At 47.0% G+C, this 22,335-nt stretch overlaps 1 protein-coding gene across 1 annotated transcript in view; it reads right to left on the reverse strand.

Annotated features, from left to right (window-relative positions):
* The window catches only part of KCNH5 (potassium voltage-gated channel subfamily H member 5), a 353,692-nt gene that overhangs the window by 52,576 nt on the left and 278,781 nt on the right, over positions 1-22,335 (reverse strand). The window contains 1 exon segment of the mRNA XM_060262655.1: positions 17,661-17,913. Within this exon segment, the coding sequence (XP_060118638.1) occupies positions 17,661-17,913 (253 nt within the window).

Below are 22,335 nucleotides of genomic sequence, written 5' to 3' on the forward strand. Positions count from 1 at the left end.
GTGGATGGGGCTGAGAGGGCTCTCACGGCAGCTGCCCTTTCAAGGACAACCTCTGCCAGAGCTATGGCTGACCCAAGGCCATTCCAGCAGCTGCAAGTGGAGGAGTGGGGGATCAAAGCCGGTTCTCCCAGATAAGAGTCCGCACACTTAACCGCTACACCAGACTGGCTCTCCAGTACACAAGATCCCATGTATTTCAACAGAAAGCTTGAGCTATGGGCAAGCTGTAATGATTTTGTTTCGAGTTTTTTCAAACTTTACTCCAGTGTCGCTAATTTCCTGTGAGGAAAGCTCCCGACTGCTGCGGCAATAAGCACCGCAGCAAGGAGCGTCAGAAGTAAATAATTCACGAGGCCTGCAAAGCTTCAGATTCTTTAATGACAGTAAGCTGATGTGCCATTAGGATCTCATGATTGGCATTTTATTTCCCCGAGACCTCTTCTTTTCCCATTAAAAGGACACACGTCTAATTGCTGCAGCACCAAACAGAGCCACGACCCACTTTAAGTCAATCCAATACCTTCAAAGAAAAAGTTCGTTAATTGTTTTCTTGCAAAGGTTTTGCAGTGGTTTGCGACTGTCACATCCTATGGTGAACTATGTGGATGTTATAACCTCTTGAGAAACCAGGCCCTCTATTTAAACTAGCAAAGCCGGAATGTCACCGAGATTTATGGCACTTCACGCCTATAACAGCAGTCTGCTTTTTATCACCCTCCAGTGTTTTTTCAGCCCTGCTTTGTCCTAACACTAACAAACACAGATCCCTATTTGTGATTCTTTTAATCTGCTAAAAACATCCCCATGATTCCACACTGCCCACTTCTATTAAGAATTGCTGCTTGCCATTCCCGTTTTGTCTGATGAAGTCTGCTGAAGAGCATACGAAAGCTTACATTCTGAATAAAACTTAGTTGGTCTTAAAGGTGCACTTGTCTACTGCTTTGTTCTATTGCTTCAGACCAACGCGGCTGCCGACTGGGATATAACTAAGTCAAAGCAGTCCTTAAGACCAGGGATTTTTGGGTAGAAAAAGCCCAATAGGAACTCATTTGCATATTAAGCCACACCCCTGATGCCACCATTGCTCCACATAGGGCTTTTTATAGAAAAAGTCCAGTAGGAATTTATTTGCATATTAGGCCACACCCCCTGACACTAAGGCAGCCAGAACTGCGTTCCTGCTCAAAAAAAGCCTTGCTTAAGACACATTTTAAGACAATCTTGAGGGGAGGGACGGTGGCTCAGTGGTAGAGCATCTGCTTGGTAAGCAGAAGGTCCCCAGTTCAATCCCTGGCATCTCCAAAAAAAGGTCCAGGCAAATAGGTGTGAAAATCCTCAGCTTGAGACCCTGGAGAGCCGCTGCCAGTCTGAGAAGACAATACTGACTTTGATGGACCCAGGGTCTGATTCAGTAGAAGGCAGCTTCATATGTTCAGTGCTTCTTTGCACAGTGTGCAAAGAGTTTAGGCATGGGTGTAAAACTCATTTGGTATGGGGGCCAGATATGACATAAATGAGGCCTTGTCGGGCTGAGTCATGTCAGGCTGGGTCATGTGTGTACCTATTTAAGATTAGGTAGCAGAGATATGTACTTTATTAAGGACACAGACAAACATAATTAATGATTTTTTAAAAAAACAACAACACCAAACTTAAAACATGCTTAAAACATTAGCACTCATTGGTCTTAAAGGTGCTTGCTTTGTATCTTTCCCATGGGATCCAGGGAACTGGGCAAAGGAAGCTCTGGCTCTTTCTTCTCCAAGGGACCAGGAGGGGGAGGGGCCTTAGTCAATAGAAGAAAGAGAGGTTTGGCTCAGTAGCTCTGCTGTGCGATTGAGAGAGCCTGGCAAAACAAGTTATCCCCCCCCAAAGTAAGAGCCTCAGCCAATGGAGAAAATAGAGGCTTTGCTCTGTAGCTCCTGTGTGATTGAGCAAGCCTGGCAAAGCAAGCTGTGATGCAGAAAGAAGCAAGAGAGAGGGAGAAGGAAGCAGATGATAGCGAGTTGCTTGCGGGCCTGATAGGAGCCCTCCGGGGGCCTGATTCATCCCCTGGGCTGCATGTTTGATACCCCTGATCTAGAACCTCTCTGTAGTCCACAGTATCTGTAAAACTCTCCTCCAACTACTGGGATATTTGGTTAATATAGCAAGAGTTTTGCCCAGTGATAGAAGTGCGATACTGAATGCAATAAAGAAATTTCCCAAGAAGTATATTGCAAAAAGAAGAAGAAGAAGTAAACTTGCCATGTGTTCAATTAGATCCAGTTCACATTCAGGTTGCAGTCAAAAGGACAGAAAGAAACCTGTGAAGTTCTGTAACCAAGTGCTAACAACGTTCCTGTACATCTCAAACCCTGGCAGGAACACGACAGTGATTTGCAACCTTTCAAAACTACAACAAAGATATATATGGAGTTTGAAAGATTGCGAAGTTTTTACATTTGGTCGTTTTGGCAATGCGATTTTGCAGTATATCTTGCATGTATGACTTAATACACAGGCAGAAGTCAGATTCTCTTAGAGAATCTCTGCTGTGGAAAGTCAACTGTGGGGAGGATGCTTGTTTGCAAGGAGCATAACTATGCTAGGTGTCCAGCAAAACAAGTGCCGCTGTGGCAGTTGCCAGGGCCACACACAGGACCTGAGTTCAAATGTGAGAATCTCTCTGAATTACAAACCTAAGGGGGTACTTTCTGCAAGGACCACAACACAGAAAGAGTGCATTGAATGCACTGGTGCTAAGCAGCAGAGCCCTATGCCAACCTAATAGTGACCAGTCCCGTGGCACAACCCTACCAACTACTGCCTAGCTGCTGAACCCAGTGCCCTTGTGCCCCGGGTATAAAGGTAAAGGTATCCCCTCTGCAAGCACCAGTCGTTTCTGACTCTGGGGTGACACCGCATCGTGATGTTTTCATGGCAGACGTTTTTTGGGGGTGGTTTGCCATTGCCTTCCCCAGTCATCTACACTTTCCCCCCAGCAAGCTGGGGACTCATTTTACCGACCTCGGAAGGATGGAAGGCTGAGTCGACCTTGAGTCAGCTACCTGAACCCAGCTTTCGCCGGGATTGAACTCAGGTCATGAGCAGAGCTTAGGACTGCAGTACTGCAGCTTTACCACTCTGTGCCATGGGGCTCTTCCAGTAATGGGGAATACTATGATATAAATCAGGGGTGGCCAAACTGCCACGTGGCTCTTAGAACATATGAACATATGAAGCTGCCTTATACTGAATCAGACCCTCGGTCCATCAAAGTCAGTATTGTCTACTCAGACTGGCAGAGGCTCTCCAGGGTCTCAAGCTGAGGTTTTTCACACCTATTTGCCTGGACCCTTTTTAGTTGGAGATGCCAGGGATTGAACCAGGGACCTTCTGCTTACGAAGCAGATGCTGTATCACTGAGCTGCTGTCCCTCCCCTCTCAAAAGCCCCCACTGCCACGTCAGCCAGCTTGGAGAAGGGATTTCTCTCTTTAAATCACTTGTCCATGCCCAGCCAACTGGTGCCTTGAAGAATGCATTTAAAAGTAAAGTCACTTTCTTTCCACCTCTCTCCCCCTACTTATTTGCCTGCCTGCCTGCTCACCTTCCTTGTGGCACTCAAAGATCTGACGTTCCTGTCTTGTGGCTCTCAAACATCTGACGTTTAATCTATGTGGCTCTTACATTAAGCATTTTTGGTCACCCCTGGTCTATCTATTCACTCTTAGCTTGTTCTTCCATCAAGCTGATGGTCCCCCCCCCCTCCCTGCGCTTTTTGTCCTCACAAGTACCCTGTGAAGGGAGTTTGGGCTGAGGGAGCAACTGGCCCAAGACCACCCAGCAAACTTCATGCCCCTTCTGAGTTCTACTCTGCCATTCTAACCACTGCATCATCCCCAATGGTAATTATATTACATTTTGCCTGAAGCCTACTATGGATTACTATAAATTCAAGGTCTCAGAGATTGTTCTGCATTCCACCTCACTCAAAACCTATCCTTGGATGCAGGGGTGGAATTCTAGCAGGAGCTCCTTTGCATATTAGGCCACACACCCCTGATGTAGCCAATCCTCCAAGAGCTTACAAGGCTCTTTTTTGTAAACTCTTGGAGGATTGGCTTCATCAGGGAGGTGTGGCCTAATACGCAAAGGAGCTCCTGCTAGAATTCTACCTCTGCTTGGATTCTCTGGGAACTGCCAGTCCCCTTGTGGAGGGACTTAGCTGTTAAAAATGACAAGAAAGAGAGAGCTGTGCTAAGCCAGTTTTTACTGCTACAAAGAGGACTCTGTGCCACGGGTATACAGGTGGCTGTGTTTTAGGGTCTCCAGCTCAGCCAAGTCTCTGCTGGCCCTACAGCCAAACTCCAGTTCCAATACATAACATACCTGGATAATCCACAGCTTCATAGCTACTGCCCTTGACTGGCTTGGCAACCAGCAACAAGGCGGTTAATCATTGGCTCCGCCAGAACCTTATGGAGAGAGTCTACAAAGACAGCAAATCATATATAGTGGTGTCCTTGCTGTGTCCCCTTTTCCTGCGAAGAGTTGTTTAGAGCCCACTTTGTTGCATAAAACAGCTCGGTTTCATCAATTTTTTAGTGGCGCAACCTGGCCCCGTTTGGTGTGTTATGATTTTCGTTGGTGTCTGGGGCTTTGCAATAATTTTAGGCTGGCTGTCGGGGAAAAACTGTACGCCGTTGTTGTTGTTGTTGTTCTCAGCTGCTTCGGTGTCAGATAGCTTCTAAAAAAGCTATCCTCTCCCACCCCATCTGTTGCAAAACGTGTGCTTTATTAGTGAATTCATGTCTTACCATATCCGGTGCTGCTTTTTTAAAAAAATTGAGAACAAAGGAGAGCCAGTTTGGTGTAGTGGTTAAGTGTGCGGACTCTTATCTGGGAGAACCGGGCTTGATTCCCCACGCCTCCGCTTGCATCTGCTGCTGGAATGGCCTTGGGTCAGCCATAGCTCTTGTAGGAGTTGTCCTTGAAAGGGCAGCTGCTGTGAGAGCCCTCTCAGCCCCACCTACCTCACAGGGTGTCTGTTGTGGGGGAGGAAGATAAAGGAGATTGTGAGCCGCTCTGAGACTCTTGAGATTCGGAGCGGAAGGCGGGATATAAATCCAATACGATTGGCCAATATAAATCCAATATGAAGGCCATTACGATTGACTGACCAACATCCTTGGCTCAAAGTATGTCCGGCTTGCCTCAAACAGGGCCAGGGCTTTTTCGGCCCTGGCCCCGACCTGGTGGAATCAGCTCTCTATAGAGATTTGGGCCCTTCTGGATTTGTTACCATTCCGGAGGACCTGCAAAACGGAGCTGTTCCGCCAGGTGTATGGTTGAGGCAAGCGGACGTCCTCATCCTATTATACCATCTAACTGGTCTCCCAGCAATGACTGCCACTTCGACTGGGGCCAATACCGTTGACATCTTAGGGCAACTTAAGGCTGCCCTTGATAATTACGCCCCATGTGCTTAAACCGTCCATGCCGTCTTAAATAATTAATTTTAATTTATTGGCTTAACTGTTTTAACTATTCCGATGTTTTATTGTTGATTTTACTGTTTTAGCTTGTTGGAATCCGCCCCGAGCCCTTATGGGAAAGGGCGGGCTATAAATGTATAAAATAAAGGGTACAATGTACAAAATAAAATATCTTCTTCTTCTTCATCATCATCATTATCATCATCAAAAAAGCAAGGCAGGCACTCATTTGCATATTAGGCCACACCAGGCAGTCACATGGTGGGGGCGGAGCTCTGCTCCTGTGGGCTCCTGCAGGAAAAAAGAAGCCCTGACCATCTCCTCTCGTTTATAACCAAAGCAATACGCAGACGCAACGTAGATTATAGGCCACACGAGCCATGTTTTATTTTATCGTGTGTTTATCTGGCTCACGAGAGCCCCGTGGTGCAGAGTGGTAAAGCTGCAGTACTGCACTCAGAGCCCTCTGCTCATGACCTGAGTTCGATCCCAGTGATAAGCTGGGTTCAGGGAGCGGCTCCAGGTTGACTGAGCCTTCCATCCTTCCGAGGTGGGTAAAATGAGTCCCCAGCTTGCTGGGGGGAAAGTGTAGATGACTGGGGAAGGCAATGGCAAACCACCCTGTAAAAAGTCTGCCGTGAAAACGCTGTGAAAGCAACGTCACGAAAACGACTGGTGCTTGCACAGGGGACTACCTTTACCTTTTCGTTCAGGAAGACCTTATTCTTCCCACCATTTCCTGGTAATTCCCTCCCTCCCAATTCCAGTGGCTTCTTTTGTAGCTGTTTAGACTTCTATTTTATGACTGCTGAATTACCATTTTTTTCCACTGTGTTTTTCCTACATTCATGTGGGAGGAAGGTTGCCTGGTTTTTCAGAGTAAAGATCATTTAACAAATGAGGTGTGATTTGCCCCTTTGTCTGGTATTGTTCTTAGTCAATTGCTCATATTGTTGAAACATCTGAGTCATCTCAGCTATTGCTTTGCTTGCTCCAAAAAGACCAGTTCCCACTTTAAAAGAGATATGTGCAGACCGGGGGTGGCCAAACTTGCTTAATGTAAGAGCCCTATAAACTAAATGTCACATGTTTGGGAGCCACAAAAGGCATGGACGTCAGACATTTGAAAGGAGGGAGGAAGGAAATAGATGGGGAAGGGAGAGAAGGTGGAAAGAAAGCAACCTTAACTTTAAATGCATTCTGCAAGATGCCAGCTGGCTTGGAGAAGTGATTTAAAGAGACAAATGCCCTCTCCAACCTGGCTGATGGGGTAGTGGGGGCTTCAAGAACCACACAATATGTGTGAAAGAGCCACATGTGGCTCTCGAGCCACAGTTTGGCCACCCCTGGTACAGACATTGAGTCTCAGGCCTGGCTTTTGGAGGAGAAACACACAGTATTGAACATTCGGTTTCAGGAGGGCAGGGAAAACAAAGCAAACGCAACTGTGATTACCAGCCTCCAAACAATAATAAAGAAAAAAAAATACTGAAATACTGTATCAAAAGAATATTTATACTTTCAAGTGCAAACACAGTCACTCAGTCTTTTAACTTGTGCAAAAGATGTAATCACCGGATACTAGTCCCACTCCTATAGCCAATAGAAGGCCAATCGCTCGTCGGGATGATCCTGGTGAAAGCGTAAGTCGCATCCTTTTAATCCAAAAGTCTTCAAAGAGAATAGCCAATAATTCAATATCTCAAGATCTTCAGGAACAGCAGTCGGCAGTCCAGTACGTCTACAAGGTCGCACTGTTACCCTTGCGAACGAAGAGGTATTGTATAATTATTTTTGCACCAGGTAAACACCACTAATGTTAATTATTTTTAATATGTATTTTAACGCATGTTTAAAACTTGTTATGCAGCTGGACAAAGCTCGAGTGAAACAAGGGTAACGGTACAACCTTGTAGCTGTACTGGACTGCTGGCTGCTGTTCTTGAAGGTTTTGCGATATTGAATTATTGGCTATTCTCTTTGAAGACTTTTGGATTAAAAGGATGTGACTTGCGCTTTTACCAGGATCGTCCCGTCGAGCGACTGGCACTGAGTGCTATAGAAGGAGTGGGACTGGTGTCCGGCGATCGCATCTTTTGCACAAGTTAAAAGACTGAGTGACTGTTTGCACTTGAGAGTACAAATATTCTTCTGATACAGTATTTCAGTATTGTTTCTTTGTTTGTTATTGTTTGGAGGCTGGAAATCGCAGTTGCGTTTGCTTTGTTTCCCCTTCCTATTTACACTGGGATTCTCTAATTTGGTTTGCACAATCCCCAGGAGGGGGCAGGGAATCCCCCAGTTTGGAGGCCCTCCCCCTGCTTCATAGTCATCAGAATGTGTGTGTGGGGGGGGGGCAGAATTTCTGCTGGGAACTCCATTATTCCCTAAGGAGACCAATTCCCATAGGGTATAAAGGAGAATTGATCCGCTGTTATCTGGGGCTCGGGGGTGCTGTATTTTGAGGTAGAGGCACCAAATTTGCAGCATAGCATCCAGTGCCTTTCCTCAAAACACCCTCCAAGTTTCTAAAGGATTGGACCAGGGGGTCTAATTCTATGAATCCCAAAAGAAGGTGCCCCTATCCTTCGTTATTTCCAATGGAGGAAAGGGCATTTGAAAGGTGTGGTCCTTTTAACTGGGATGGCCAGAATTCCCTTTCCTGCACCATGCCCCCTCCCCATCCCAAGATGCTAAATAGACAGAAATTCAATGTTGGGATACCTTTCTGCCATTTTCTGTACCCACATCAGAGTAGGTGACAACCCATCTGCCTTTTTGAAAGATGTTTGAAAGCCGGTGAATTCAGAAGAGCTTTGAATCGTTGGCTCAGATCTTCCCAGAACACAAGATAGAACCGTGTCGCTGAACAGCTCCCCAGTATCCCGCCGTGTTCCCCCTTTGTGTTTTGAAGTGTGTGTAGCGAGGACTGGGTTCTAAACATCAGCCTTACTTTTTGATCCTGCACTTAAAAGAAACCAGAATGTAATTGAAATCAAACGGCAGTGTGGCTTCTGAGCAAATCAAACTGCCTAGATCCTTGTAAGGTCTTGGGTGCTTTTGGGAGGTGTTGACAGAGCCTCCACTTCAAAACAGAGGAGGTGAGAAGTTGGCTTGGAAGGTGATTTCTCCTACATGAGAAGTAAGCCTGTTGCATAATAGGTCTGTATATTTTTATCCTGAAATGTCTTGGGTCCTCTCACCTTTTAATTTCTACTGTGTAATTTTTCCTAAACATAACACAAAACAGGGTTGGAATTCTAGCAGGAGCTCCTCTGCATATTAGGCCACACACCCCTGAGGTAGCCAATCCTCCAATAGCTTGCAAGGCTCTTTTTTGGTAAGCTCTCAGAGGATTGGCTATCTCAGGGGTGTGGCCTGATATGCAAAGGAGCTCCTGCTAGAATTCCACCCCTGACACAAAAGCATGTAACTGTACAGTGGCCAGACTAGCGTGAACTCATCAGAGTCTGGAAGCTAAACAAGATTGTTGACCGTGGTTAGTACTTAGATGTGAAACCACCATGGAGGTCCAGGAGTACTGCTCAGAAGCAGGCAGACAATGGCAAACTGCCTCTGTTCATCTCATCTTGAAAGCCTGGATGACCCAGGCCACCTCGATTTCATCAGCTCTTGGAAGCTAAGCAGGGTCATAAGAACATAAGAGAAGCCATGTTGGATCAGGCCAATGGCCCGTCCAGCCCAACACTCTGTGTCACACATAAGAACATAAGAGAAGCCATGTTGGATCAGGCCAATGGCCCATCCAGTCCAGCACTCTGTGTCACACATAAGAACATAAGAGAAGCCATGTTGGATCAGGCCAATGGCTCATCCAGTCCATCACTCTGTGTCACACATAAGAACATAAGAGAAGCCATGTTGGATCAGGCCAATGGCTCATCCAGTCCAACACTCTGTGTCACACATAAGAACATAAGAGAAGCCATGTTGGATCAGGCCAATGGCCCACCCAGTCCAACACTCTGTGTCACATAAGAACATGAGAGAAGCCACATTGGATCAGGCCAATGGCCCGTCCAGTCCAACACTCTGTGTCACACAGTGGCCAGAAAACCCAGTGGCCATCAGGAGGTCCATCAGTGGGGCCAGGACACCAGAAGCCCTCCCACTGTGCCCCCCCCCCAAGCACCCAGAATACAGAGCATCACTGCCCCAGACAGAGAGTTCCAACAATACTCTGTGGCTAACAGCCACTGCTGAACCTCTGCTCCGTATGTTTATCCCATCCCCTCTTGAAGCTGGCAACGCTTGTAGCTGCTGCCACCTCCTGTGGCAGTGAATTCCACGTGTTAATCACTCTTAGGGTGAAGAAGGACTCCCCCTGGGTCTTAAGGCTCAAAGCATTGACCATGAGATTTCTGTGATGAATGTCAATAAATCAAAAGTAGGTTTGCAACTTACACCCCCCCCCGAACAACGTCTGAACAGCATACTCAAGATTGCTACAGCATAGACATTGTCTCCAGATTTCGATGCAGTAATTCAGAGCAAGAGGTGTCGGTTATCAGAGACTGTTAAATAAACAAAATATTGCAAGTGCTAATCTTTTAAGCATCTTTTAAGTGTTTTTTTTTTAATCTTTGCTTACTATTAAATATTGTTTGTCTGTGTCCTATATAAAGTTTATCTCTCTGCTAACTGGCATTACATTTTACGACACACATGGCCCGGCCCTGGCCTCGCTTATGTCTGATCTGGCCCTCATAACAAACGAGTTTGACACCCTTGAACTAGAATGTGAATTCATCTGCAACGTTTGAAAAATGCAAATAAGAAAAGGAGGAGCAGGCACACTTCTCAGGATGCCTTGGAGGGAAAGTGTGAGATAAAATACACTAGACAGGTGGATTCCTAAATCTCAGCAGGAAAGACTGAGTGTCAGGAGAAATTACTTGGTCCCAAAACAAAGACTTGTGGGCATGTTTATCACAAAAGAGAAATAAAAACCAGAATGAAGGGGCTCAGATTGAATCAGGTGCCTTTCAACATCTGGATGGTTTCAGAGTGCAGCTATGTTGGTCTGCAATCACAGATCCGGATTCATTCATTTCATTTGATTTATATCCCGCCCTACCCCACCGAGGCGGGCTCAGGGCGGCTCACAGCATAATAATTCTAACAATAAGGTTTAAAAATTAAAATACAATAATAATTTACATAATTAAAAACAACCAGTATATCAATGTATCAATCAATGTCAGTATGCTAGCTTATTGTCTTCCTTCAGAATATTTCAATGCCAGTCAGTTATAAGCCAACCGGAAGAGGACTGTCTTACAGGCCCTGCGAAACTGTCCAAAGTTCCGCAGGGCCCTGACCTCTTCCGGTAGCTGGTTCCACCAGCAAGGGGCTGTGATTGAGAAGGCCCTATCCCTAGTTGACTTCAGCCGGGCCTCCTTTGGCCTGGGGATTACAAACAGATTTCGAGAGCCGGATCACAGCACTCTCTGGGGAGTATCCTTTTGCACTTCAGAGACCAGCAATATTCTCAGGGCATAAACTTTCAGGAGTCAAAGTTCTTTTTGTCAGATTAAGTAAGTAAGTAAGTAAAATTTTATTTGTATCCCGCCCTCCCCCGCCGAAGCAGGCTCAGGGCGGCTAACAACACAATGACCAATGGTACATTAATAAAACAATTACATTAAGAACATTAAAATTGAGCATTAATTTAACCTTAAAAACCAGTTAGTGCATTAATTAAAGCAAACCATAACATTATCATTGACGCTATATTCTAGTTAATGCTGATGGCGGATATTTCTTCGTTGTAGAATTATTATTCAGCTGTTCATAAAAGCTAATTTAAAGAGGGTGGTCTTGCAGGCCCTGCGGAACTGATCAAGGTTCCGCAGGGCCCGCACCTCCTCTGGGAGTTGGTTCCAAAGATATGGGGCCGCAGCCGAAAAGGCCCGTGTGCGAGTGTTCTGTAGTTTAATTTCTCTTGGCCCAGGGGTAGTCAGTCTGTTTTTTCCTACTGACCTCAGTTGAAGTTGAAGTTTTGTTTATTGTGGTCAAAGACCAGCAGAATCAGGTATATAAAATCAAACAGCTAGACATACCAACAAGACAGTTCTGAAAGTTCTAATTGATAACTAGATAGGTGATAGGTAGATGAATGGGTGGGTGGATGGATGGATGGACGGACGGACGGACGGACAGACTGTCATGACTCAGGGAGGGTCTTACCAATTGCTGCCACCACTCTGGGTTAAAGGTTCCCCTTGAGAAGGCCCAGAGTCCCCTCCCAAGCCCTTTAGGTCTTCTGTAGCTTAAGCCAAATAATAGGCATGAGGACCAGGCAGAGTGAACAACTCCAGAACTCCAGAAGCCATCCCACTGTTGCCCCCCTACCTTAGCAAGCATGTACCCCTGAGTCGTGAATATTACAGAAGCTGCAAGGTTCCAGAGATAAGAAATATTAAAATCAATATTTTTGAAGCTGACATATGGTTCAGAGAGCCTCAGAGTAAAGGCTGAAGATATTCATTTGTGCATCTCTTGACAAAGATACTAATCGAAATGGGAAATATAACGATCGAAATTCCGTTGAGAACATACTTTATGCACGGTTGGAGAATATATTTATATCACCTCTGAGTGTTGCACAAGTCTTTACATATTTCTTGGCAGCCTGGAACTGTAATGGAACTAGAGTTGTAATGACAGCAGCAAGGGTGAAGACCTTCTCAGTTGTGGCCCCCGTCCTGTGGAGCCAGTTGCCCAAAAAAGGTGCACACCTCATGGGACCTCCTTAGGTTATGCGGGGCATGCAAAGCTGCTCTTTTTTGGGTGGCCTTTGGGAGACTATGATCCACCAGGCAGCTGGGATGCTTCAGCTGCGTCTTCACGATCTGCACGTTCTGCCCTGCTTGACAGTGGATAGGTTTTAATGGGGAGAGATTGCAAGGTTCTAGATTAAAGTTTATTTATGGTATCTTTTGTTTTTGCTGGGTGTTTATTTTTTTATGCAGTTAGCCTTCCCGAATCCCATTCAGGAGAGAGGAAGCGGGATATAAATTCGAGAAAGAAATAATCATGCTGTGATCTCCCTTGGGGCTACCCTTGACCCCTGAATGGGGCAACCCTTGACCCTGACCCACAAACTACAGCTAATGCAGAACACCACAGCGCAACTGTTAATGGGGCTCCCTCGATGGGAGTACATTTGGTCAGTGCTGAAAGAGCTGCACTGGCTACCTATTGTGTTCTGAGTCCGTTTCAAGGTGTTGGTATTGACCTTTAAAGCCCTTTATGGTCAGGGGCCTGCCTATCTATGGGACCGCCTTTCCCAGCATGTTCCCCAGAGAGCACTGCATTCACAGACACAAAATCTAATGTCCATCCCCAGACCAAAGGAGGTCAGGCTGTGTTCCACATGGGCTAGGGCCTTCTCGGTGGCAGCACCAGAAATGTGGAATGCCCTCCCAGAGGCCATAAGGGCCCCGGCGGGATCTTTCCCAATTCCGCAGGGCTTGCCAAATTGAATTATTTCGACAGGCCTTCAACATCTAAACCGGGAGAGGACCGCCACCCTACACCGTTGAGGAGCTATGATCATTGCAGGAAAGAAAGTTGTACAGCACCAGAAATCGTTTCAATTGTAATTGCATTTTCTTGGTTCTAAATTGTAACTCTGGATGTTTTAACTGACTGTTAGCCACCCTGGGGCCGCTTGCAGAGAGGGCAGGATAGAAATATAAATAAATAAACAAACAAATAAGCAAGCTATGTTCCTTCTCTCCTCCACACCCCCCCCCAATGCTGCAAGACATTTGTAAATTCATTTCAAAAAATTTTTAAAAACACATGCCCGAGATACATGGATCAGTGTTTCCACACCTAAAGGAAAACCGTGTAACGTAAGTCTGCTTGCGGAGAGGGCGGGATAGAAATTTAAAGTAATTTTTTAAAAAAGTAATAAATAAATAAGTAAGATCCAGGCGGTTAATTAGCAAAAGGCATTTAATCGGTCGATCGGTCCTCGCCAAGGCATGTTTGCTTACTCATGTTGGCGTTATCTGGCGTTATCCTCTCACACTGAACCTGCTGTAACCTGTAACTGAAAATTATGAAGCATCGCGTTGCAACCTTGGCGCGATATCAGAGGCTTGTGGACGGCCTCCAAGCGACCTATCGTATGACCGGCACAGGCTACAGCTGTTTGAACGAGAGACCGGAATCATTCAGAAAGGACTACGGGGCTTAAAATAACATCACTGCCCCACCATGGCAATCACATTGAATGGAATGTCCCGTGCATTCTTGAAAGCATCATTCCACCCTTATCCTTTGCTTGAGATTGAAATGCTAACCTCTATTTTGATTCTCAGAAAGGGAGCTGAATTACTGTGCCCCTGTCCAGGGCTTTTTTGTAGCAGGAGTTCCTTTGCATATTAGGCCACACACCCCCTGATGTAACCAATCCAAGAGCTAACAGGGCTCTTAGTACAGGGCCTACTATAAGCTCCAGGTGAATTGGCTACATCAGGGGGCATGGCCTAATATGCAAAGGAGCTCCTGCTACAAAAAGAAGAAGAAGGAGATATTGGATTTATATCCCGCCCTCCACACCGAAGAGTCTCAGAGCGGCTCACAATCACCTTTACCTTCCTCCCCCACAACAGACACCCTGTGAGGTGGGTGAGGCTGGAGAGGGCTCTCACAGCAGCTGCCCTTTCAAGGACAACCTCTGCCAGAGCTATGGCTGACCCAAGGCCATTCCAGCAAGTGGAGGAGTAGGGAATCAAACCCAGTTCTCCCAGATAAGCTGCCCTTTCAAGGACAACCTCTGCCAGAGCTCTGTCTGACCCAAGGCCATTCCAGCAGGTGCAAGTGGAGGAGTGGGGAATCAAACCCGGTTCTCCCAGATAAGCTGCCCTTTCAAGGACAACCTCTGCCAGAGCTCTGGCTGACCCAAGGCCATTCCAGCAGGTGCAAGTGGAGGAGTGGGGAATCAAACCCGGTTCTCCCAGATAAGCTGCCCTTTCAAGGACAACCTCTGCCAGAGCTATGGCTGACCCAAGGCCATTCCAGCAGGTGCAAGTGGAGGAGTGGGGAATCAAACCCGGTTCTCCCAGATAAGCTGCCCTTTCAAGGACAACCCCTGCCAGAGCTCTGGCTGACCCAAGGCCATTCCAGCAGGTGCAAGTGGAGGAGTGGGGAATCAAACCCGGTTCTCCCAGATAAGCTGCCCTTTCAAGGACAACCCCTGCCAGAGCTCTGGCTGACCCAAGGCCATTCCAGCAGGTGCAAGTGGAGGAGTAGGGAATCAAATCCAGTTCTCCCAGATAAGAGAGCTCTCGCTGACCCATTCCAGCAGGCGCAAGTGGAGGAGGGGGGAATCAAATCCAGTTCTCCCAGATAAGAGAGCTCTCGCTGACCCATTCCAGCAGGCGCAAGTGGAGGAGGGGGGAATCAAACCCGGTTCTCCCAGATAAGAGTCTGCGCACTTAACCACTACACCAAACTGGCTCTGGAGATGGACCAAATGTATTGACGGTTGCCACATCCCTTGAGTCACTGACAGCATTTAGAAAAACTGGGCTAAGATAATTCATATAAGTCACCACCGAGAAACAGTGACTCCCCGAAGTGACAGGATCATACATGGTTCGAGAAAGTCTGAGCCAAACCAGTTTCAGAAAGCAAAAGGATTGAGATGCTAATAGCATGAATCCAGACCTCAGTTGTTGAACCTAAATGCTATACGCATATGACTCTTAAGCATGTTTTGATCAGTAACCTCAAGCAGAGAAGAAGAGTTGATTTTTATACCCCGCTTTTCACTACCCTGAGGCGTCTCAGAGCGGCTTACAATCTCCTTCCCTTCCTTTCCCCGCAACAGACAACCTGTGAGGCAGGCGGCGAGAGAAATTAACAAATTGTGCCGAAACAATGACACCAACAGGCAGCCATCTGGCTGACAGGAATACATGTTGAAGTTGAACCTATTGATAGATAAGGGGAAGTATTAAGGCTGGCTAGACAGATTTGCTGAAACAATGGAAATGGCGAGGCTATTTTGTGAAAGTATAGGTGCAAGTTGAGACTATCGCCCACAAGGGGAAGCGTTATTACAGAGTAAGACAAAGTGCTGGGGTAAAGGAAAAGACTATGAGTTATTCGGCTAGCAAGTTACACTTCCCTATTTTATAAAACTTAGGCCGTTTTCGCACTCACGTTTTACTGGCGCCACGACCCTCCTGACGCCGGTGAATCTGCATGGATTTCGCACCAGAAGCGCCGGCGCTCCCAGAAGCGCCGGCTACTTCTGTCGCTAAGCCAGCGCAAACGGAAATCGCAAAGATGCAGGAAAACGTTTGCGCTGGCTTAGCGACGGAAGTAGCCGGCGCTTCTGGGAGCGCCGGCGCTTCTGGTGCGAAATCCATGCAGATTCGCCGGCGTCAGGAGGGTCGTGGCGCCAGTAGGGTCGTGGCGCCAGTAAAACGTGAGTGCGAAAACACCTTTAGGAATCTAGCCAACTACTAACTGCAGACTGAGAGGGGAAGCTAAGGCCATCTCTGGTCAGGCCAAGTGCGCTTGCTTAATGAGAGCTTGCATATTATTCAGTAGTTTATGAATATGTAACCTGCTTATTTACATTTACATGGGATGCCTGTGGGGGCATGTAAGGGGTGGGCCGGGGGTCCATGATTTAGGCGGACAGAAAAGATTGCGACTCCTAGTACCTGTTAGCCAATGGGGAACAGAGAGGGATGGTTTCGTTGGAAGAGGATTATAAAATGAAGTATGGAACGGGGAGAACTTCAAGCCATCCTACGACTCCCTTTATTGCGCAGTAAAGCTCATCCTTCTGTTCACTGAACAACAGAGTCCGTGTCTTTATTCTCTAGAAGACAAGGGGTAAAGCAGAGTGGCTGCTGAGACTCCTTTGGGGGGTTGTAATGTACTCAGAGACGAGACGTGCTGAAGGCAACATGCTTTAATGGATGGTACATCACAGAACAGGGCAACGCGGGCCGGGACCCGCTTTATATACATTAGACCCGGAAGAGCCCTCTAGCTGGCCAGTCCAATCCTGGCCAGTCAAACTTCCTGCCACTGATCTTGATAGGCGGAGTCTTTTCCCGCGCTGCGCAGGGTGACCAAGGGACTTCCCCTGGTCGCCATTGCTGCATGGCCGCGCGGTGCTTTTATCAAGCACAAGACACTACAGGGTTTCTATTGTGGGACCCCTAAACAATTTCCCACAGGTGGGGCTGAGAGAACTGTGACTGACCCAAGGTCACCCAGCTGGCTGCATGTGGAGGGGGAGCAGGGAATCAAACCCAGTTCTCCCATTACAGTCTGCTGCTCTTAAACACTACACCAAACTGGCTGCCTGGGAAAGACCTCTGGGGCCGGGAAAGACCTCTGGTGGAGGCCTTAGAATGCTTCTGCCAGGGGGTTTTTTTTGTAGCAGGAACTCCTTTGCATATTAGGCCACACCCACCCGATGTAACCAATCCTCCTGGTGCTTACAGTGGGCCCTGCACTAAGAGCCCTGTAAACTCTGGGAGGACTGACTACATCAGGAGGGTGTGGCCTAATATGCAAAGGAGTTCCTGCTACAAAAAAAGCCCCAGCTGCTGTCTTTCAGAATGCACAGTACTGAATTAGATGGGCCTAGGGTCTCACTTGGTATCAGGCAGTCATACATGCCTATCTTCCATCTAGCTTCCCTTTATCAAACTCCAACAAGGGAACCAAGTGACACAAAATACCAGCAACCCTTCTAGAGAGTACAATTAACATAGGGGTGGCCAAACTTGTTTAACATAAGAGCCACACAGAATAAACGTCAGATGTTTGAGAGCCACCAGACATAGATGTTTGAGAGCTGTAAGACAGGAAGGGAGGGAAGGAAGGAAGGCAAATAGATGGGGGGAGAGGGAGAAGTGGAAAGAAAGCAACTTTATGCATCCTCCAAGCTGCTGGCTGGCTTGGCTTAGAGAAGTGATTTAAAGAGAGAAGTGCCTTCACCAAGCCATCCAATGGGGTGGGGGGTGGGGGCTTCAAGAGCCACACAATATGTGTGAAAGAGCTACCCAAGTCACAGTTTGGCCACCCCTGGATTAGCACCACCATCATTTGATTCACAACTAACACAGAAAAGAGACGAGAGCAGAATTTTCTGAATAAGCAGATCACAATACCTAAAATAGCCACCACCTCATCGTCCTGAATGACTTCGAGGGACCCTGAGACGACAAAGCAGAGGGCATCGACGCTCTCCCCAGCGTGGTAGATGAGGTCTCCAGGAGCGCAGTGGATCGTCTGGAACTCCACCGCCAGGGCCCGCAAGCAGCCGTCGCTTGCCAGCCGAAAAGCTGGGTGCTCGTTGAAAACTTTCCGGTTGAGATGAACGCAGATGTCAGCTCTCATGTCCTTGGGACAAATGGAAAGGACCTGAAAGAAGAGGGAACAACGGTGAGTGGAATGCAAAAACTGTAATCAGAGGAGCCAATATAAGAATAATAAACATTTATAAAACTATCGATGGCTATCAAACTATCTCAATAAAGATCACAACAAATCTGTAAAGCAGGCAGGTGTTATTATCCTGAAATTGTCGGGAATGGTGAGAGATAGTAGCTGGATAATGGTGGGCAAGGTGCAATCAGGAAATATCAAGAACATAAGAAAAGCCATGTTGGATCAGGGCAATGGCCCATCCAGTCCAACACTTTCTGTCACACAGTGGCCAAAACCCAGGTGCCATCAGGAGATCCACCAGTGGGGCAAGAACTCTAGAAGACCTCCAACTGTTGCCCCCCCAAGCGCCAATAAGACAGAACATCATTGCTCCAGGCATAAGAGAAGCCATGTTGGATTAGGTCAATGGTCATCCAGTCTAACACTCTGTCACACAGTGGCCAAAACCCAGGTGCCTTCAGGAAGTCCACCAACAGGGCCAGAACTCCTGAAGCCCTCCCACTGTTGCCCCCCAAGCACCAAGAATACACAGCATAATTGCCTCAGACATAAGAACGAAAGAGAAGCCATAAGAACATAAGAAAAGTCATGTTGGATCAGGCCAATGGCCCATCCAGTCCAACACTCTGTGTCACACGGTGACCAAAAAAAACAACCCAAGTGCCATCAGGAAGTTGACAAGTGGGGCTAGAAACCCTTCCACTTTGCGCCCCCCCCCCCCCCCCCCCAGCACCAAGAATACAGAGCATCACTGCCCCAGACAGTTCCAACAATACGCTGTGGCTAATAGCCACCGATGGACCTCTGCTCCATATTTTTATCCAATCTCCTCTTGAAGCTGTCTATGCTTGTAGCCGTCACCACCTCCTGTGGCAGTAAATTCCACATGTTAATCACCCTTTGGGTGAAGAAGTACTTCCTTTTATCCGTTCTAACCCGATTGCTCAGCAATTTTATTGAATGCCCACGAGTTCTTGTATGGTGAGAAAGGGAGAAAAGTACTTCTTTTTCTACTTTCTCCATCCCATGTATAATCAGTCCAGTCCAACACTCTGTGTGACATGGCGGCCAAAACCCAGGTACCATAAAGAGGTCCACCAACAGGACCAGAGCTCCTGAAGCCCTCCCACTGTTGCCCCCCAAGCACCAAGAAAACGGAGCCTCACTGCCCCAGACAGAGTGTTCCATCTATACCTTGTGGCTAATAGCCACTGATGAACCTCTGCTCCACATATTTATCCAATCCCCTCTTGAAGAAGTCTATGCTTATAACCACCACCACTTCTTGTGGCAGTGAATTCTATTACCAAACTTTCGTCTTTCTGTCTGCTTACCCTGGATTCAATGTTGCTTGCAATACACAAGAAAACCATCCAATATCAACAAAAGCCTTAAACACTGGAAGACAGACTTGCACAGTGCTTAGCACGTCACAGTATGCTCTAGAATAGCAGAGTTCAATTCACCACTTATCCCAATGGCATTGAGCCAGAGTCCCTGCCACTTTCCACCACCAAGGTATCATAGGATTACTATTCACTAAGCAGACTTGCAGTCCAGCAGGTAGAGCTGGCGATACAATTACACTGACCTACCCAGGGCTTTTTTTGTAGCAGGAACTCCTTTGCATATTAGACCACACACCCCCTGATGAAGCCAATCCTCCTGGAGCTTACAGGGCTCTTAGTCCAAGGCCTACTGGAAGCTCCAGGAGCATTGGCTACATCAGGGGTGTGTGGCCTAATATGCAAAGGAGCTCCTGCTACAAAGTGAGCCCTGGGCCTACCTTACAGGGCTGATGTACTATATTAAAGCGTCTGAAATGCTTTGAGCACTAAACGACTTCAAAAGTCTGCAGTACTGTTGGGCAAGTCTCGCTCTGCCAAGTCTTACTTTCTAGTAAGTGCTTTTAGGATTGTACTTTAAAATGTTACAAAAGAAGGACTCTACCCTGAAAAGCCCGCAAGATCCTTTTGATGCTGCCATAAAAAAAGAACTGGACTGAAAAGGGGGAGGGGAAGAAACGAAATGCGATGTGCTCAGATATCCAAGAGGTGGTATCACGGCAAATGGAGTTCCTTTTTGTATTCACGACGGTGGTACTTTCATCATGTTCTCTAGCAGTTGGGAAGGTGAGACCTCCACTGTGTCGGAAGAAAAACCAGACAAAACGGGTAAAATTCAGTAATTAACCGAAGCAATGAGCCAAAAGGTTCCATTCGCAGAGCCAGCCTCAAGCTGACTCGAACAGAATAGATACATAGAAAAGACCATTCCCTGCCTACCCCCCAAAAAGAAAAAGCGGAACAAAGCAGTCCCTACAGGATCTGTGCTTCCCCCAAGTTTGAAAATGGATTCTACTCCTCAAACTGAGATTGGAGGAGTGCACTGAAAAACCTTTGGGGGTGAAAGTTTAAAAAATCAAGGGATGCTGAACATGAGCCTCGTCTCTTGCGTAGAGAAGGGCTGCGGCTCAGTGGCACAGCATCTGCTTGCTGAGAGCCAGTTTGGTGTAGTGATTAAGTGCACGGAATCTTATCTGGGAGAACCGGGTTTGATTCCCCACTCCTCCACTTGCAGCTGCTGGAACGGCCTTGGGTCAGCCATAGCTCTCGCAGGAGTTGTCCTCGAAAGGGCAGCTGCTGTGAGAGCCCACTTGGCCCCACCTACCTTACACGGTGTCTGTTGTGGGGCGGGGGGGGAGGGAAAAGAGATTGAGAGCCACTCTGAGATTCAGAGTATAGGGCATGATATAAATCCAATGTCGCCGTCTTCTTCTTCAAAGGTCCCGGGTTCAATCCCTGGAATCCTCAGCTAAAAGGATCACATGGTAGCCAATAAACATATGAAGCTGCCTTCTACTGAATCAGACCTTCGGTCCATCAAAGTCAGTATTGCCTACTCAGACTGGCAGCGGCTCTGCAGGGTCTCAATCTGAGGCTTTTCACGCCTACTTGCCTGGACCCTTTTTAGTCAGAGATGCCGGGGATTGAACCTGGGACCTTCTGCTTACCAAGCAGATGCTCTACCACTGAGCCACCGTCCCTCCCCTAATGTGAAATGGGAAAGAGCTGCTACCAGTCAAGACAATAACTGACAGATGAAGGAAGCAATCGTAAACCGATCTACACAAAATCCCACTCAAGTCTAGTCGATGGGGCTTACTTCTGAGAAAGTGTTCTTAGGATACCTCCATAAGGATCTGATGCAGTATAAGGCAACCTTGGTTAGAGAGGGGGGCATGACTCAGTAGGAGAGCACCCAAAAAGAGTAAGAGTCCAGTAGCATCTTAAAGACCAACAAAATTAGTGGAAGGGTAGGAGGTTTCATGAGCCACTGCTCACTTCTTCAGAACACCTGGCTTGCATGCCAAAGGTCCCATCTTAAATCCACAGAATCTCTAGTTAAGAACATAAGAGAAGCCATGTTGGATCAGGCCAATGGCCCATCCAGTCCAACACTCTGTGTCACACATAAGAACATAAGAGAAGCCATGTTGGATCAGGCCAATGGCCCATCCAGTCCAACACTCTGTGTCACATAAGAACATAAGAGAAGCCATGTTGGATCAGGCCAATGGCCCATCCAGTCCAACACTCTGTGTCACACAGTGGCTATATATATACACACACACACACACACATACATACATATATATACACACTGTGGCTAATAGCCACTGATGGACCTCTGCTCCATATTTTTAGCCAATCCCCTCTTGAAGCTGGCTCTGCTTGTAGCCGCCGCCACCTCCCGTGGCAGGGAATCCCACGTGTTAAATCACCCTTTGGCTGAAGAAATACTTCCTTTTATCCGTTTTAACCTTTCTGCTCAGCAATATCATCGAATGCCCACGAGTTCTTGTATTGTGAGAAAGGGAGAAAAGTACTTCTTTCTCTACTTTCTCCGTCCCATGCCTAATCTTGTAAACCTCTATCATGTCACCCCGAAGTCGACGTTTCTCCAAGCTAAAGAGCCCCAAGCGTTTCAACCTTTCTTTATAGGGAAAGTGTTCCAACCCTTTAATCATTCTAATTGCCCTTTTCTGGGACTTTTTCCAATGCTATAATATCCTTTTTGAGGTGTGGTGACCAGAATTGTACACAGTATTCCAAAGAGACCGCACCATCGATTTATACAGGGGCAACAACAAGGACCAGGGAATAGGAAAGACTGCAGCCTGAGACACTGCAGTATCCACTGCCAGTCTGAGTAGACACTGCAACCTTGATGGACCCGATCATTTGATTCAGTATAAGGCAACTTGATCTAGGATCGGGTATAGGGGTGTCAAACTCATTTGTTATGAGGGCCGGATCTGACATAAATGAGACCTCGTTGGGCCGGGCCATGTGTGTACCTATTTAAGGTTAGGTAGCAGAGATATAAATTTTA

This window comes from Heteronotia binoei, chromosome 21 (genome assembly GCF_032191835.1).
Source record: "Heteronotia binoei isolate CCM8104 ecotype False Entrance Well chromosome 21, APGP_CSIRO_Hbin_v1, whole genome shotgun sequence".
NCBI classification, from domain to species: Eukaryota; Metazoa; Chordata; class Lepidosauria; order Squamata; family Gekkonidae; genus Heteronotia; species Heteronotia binoei.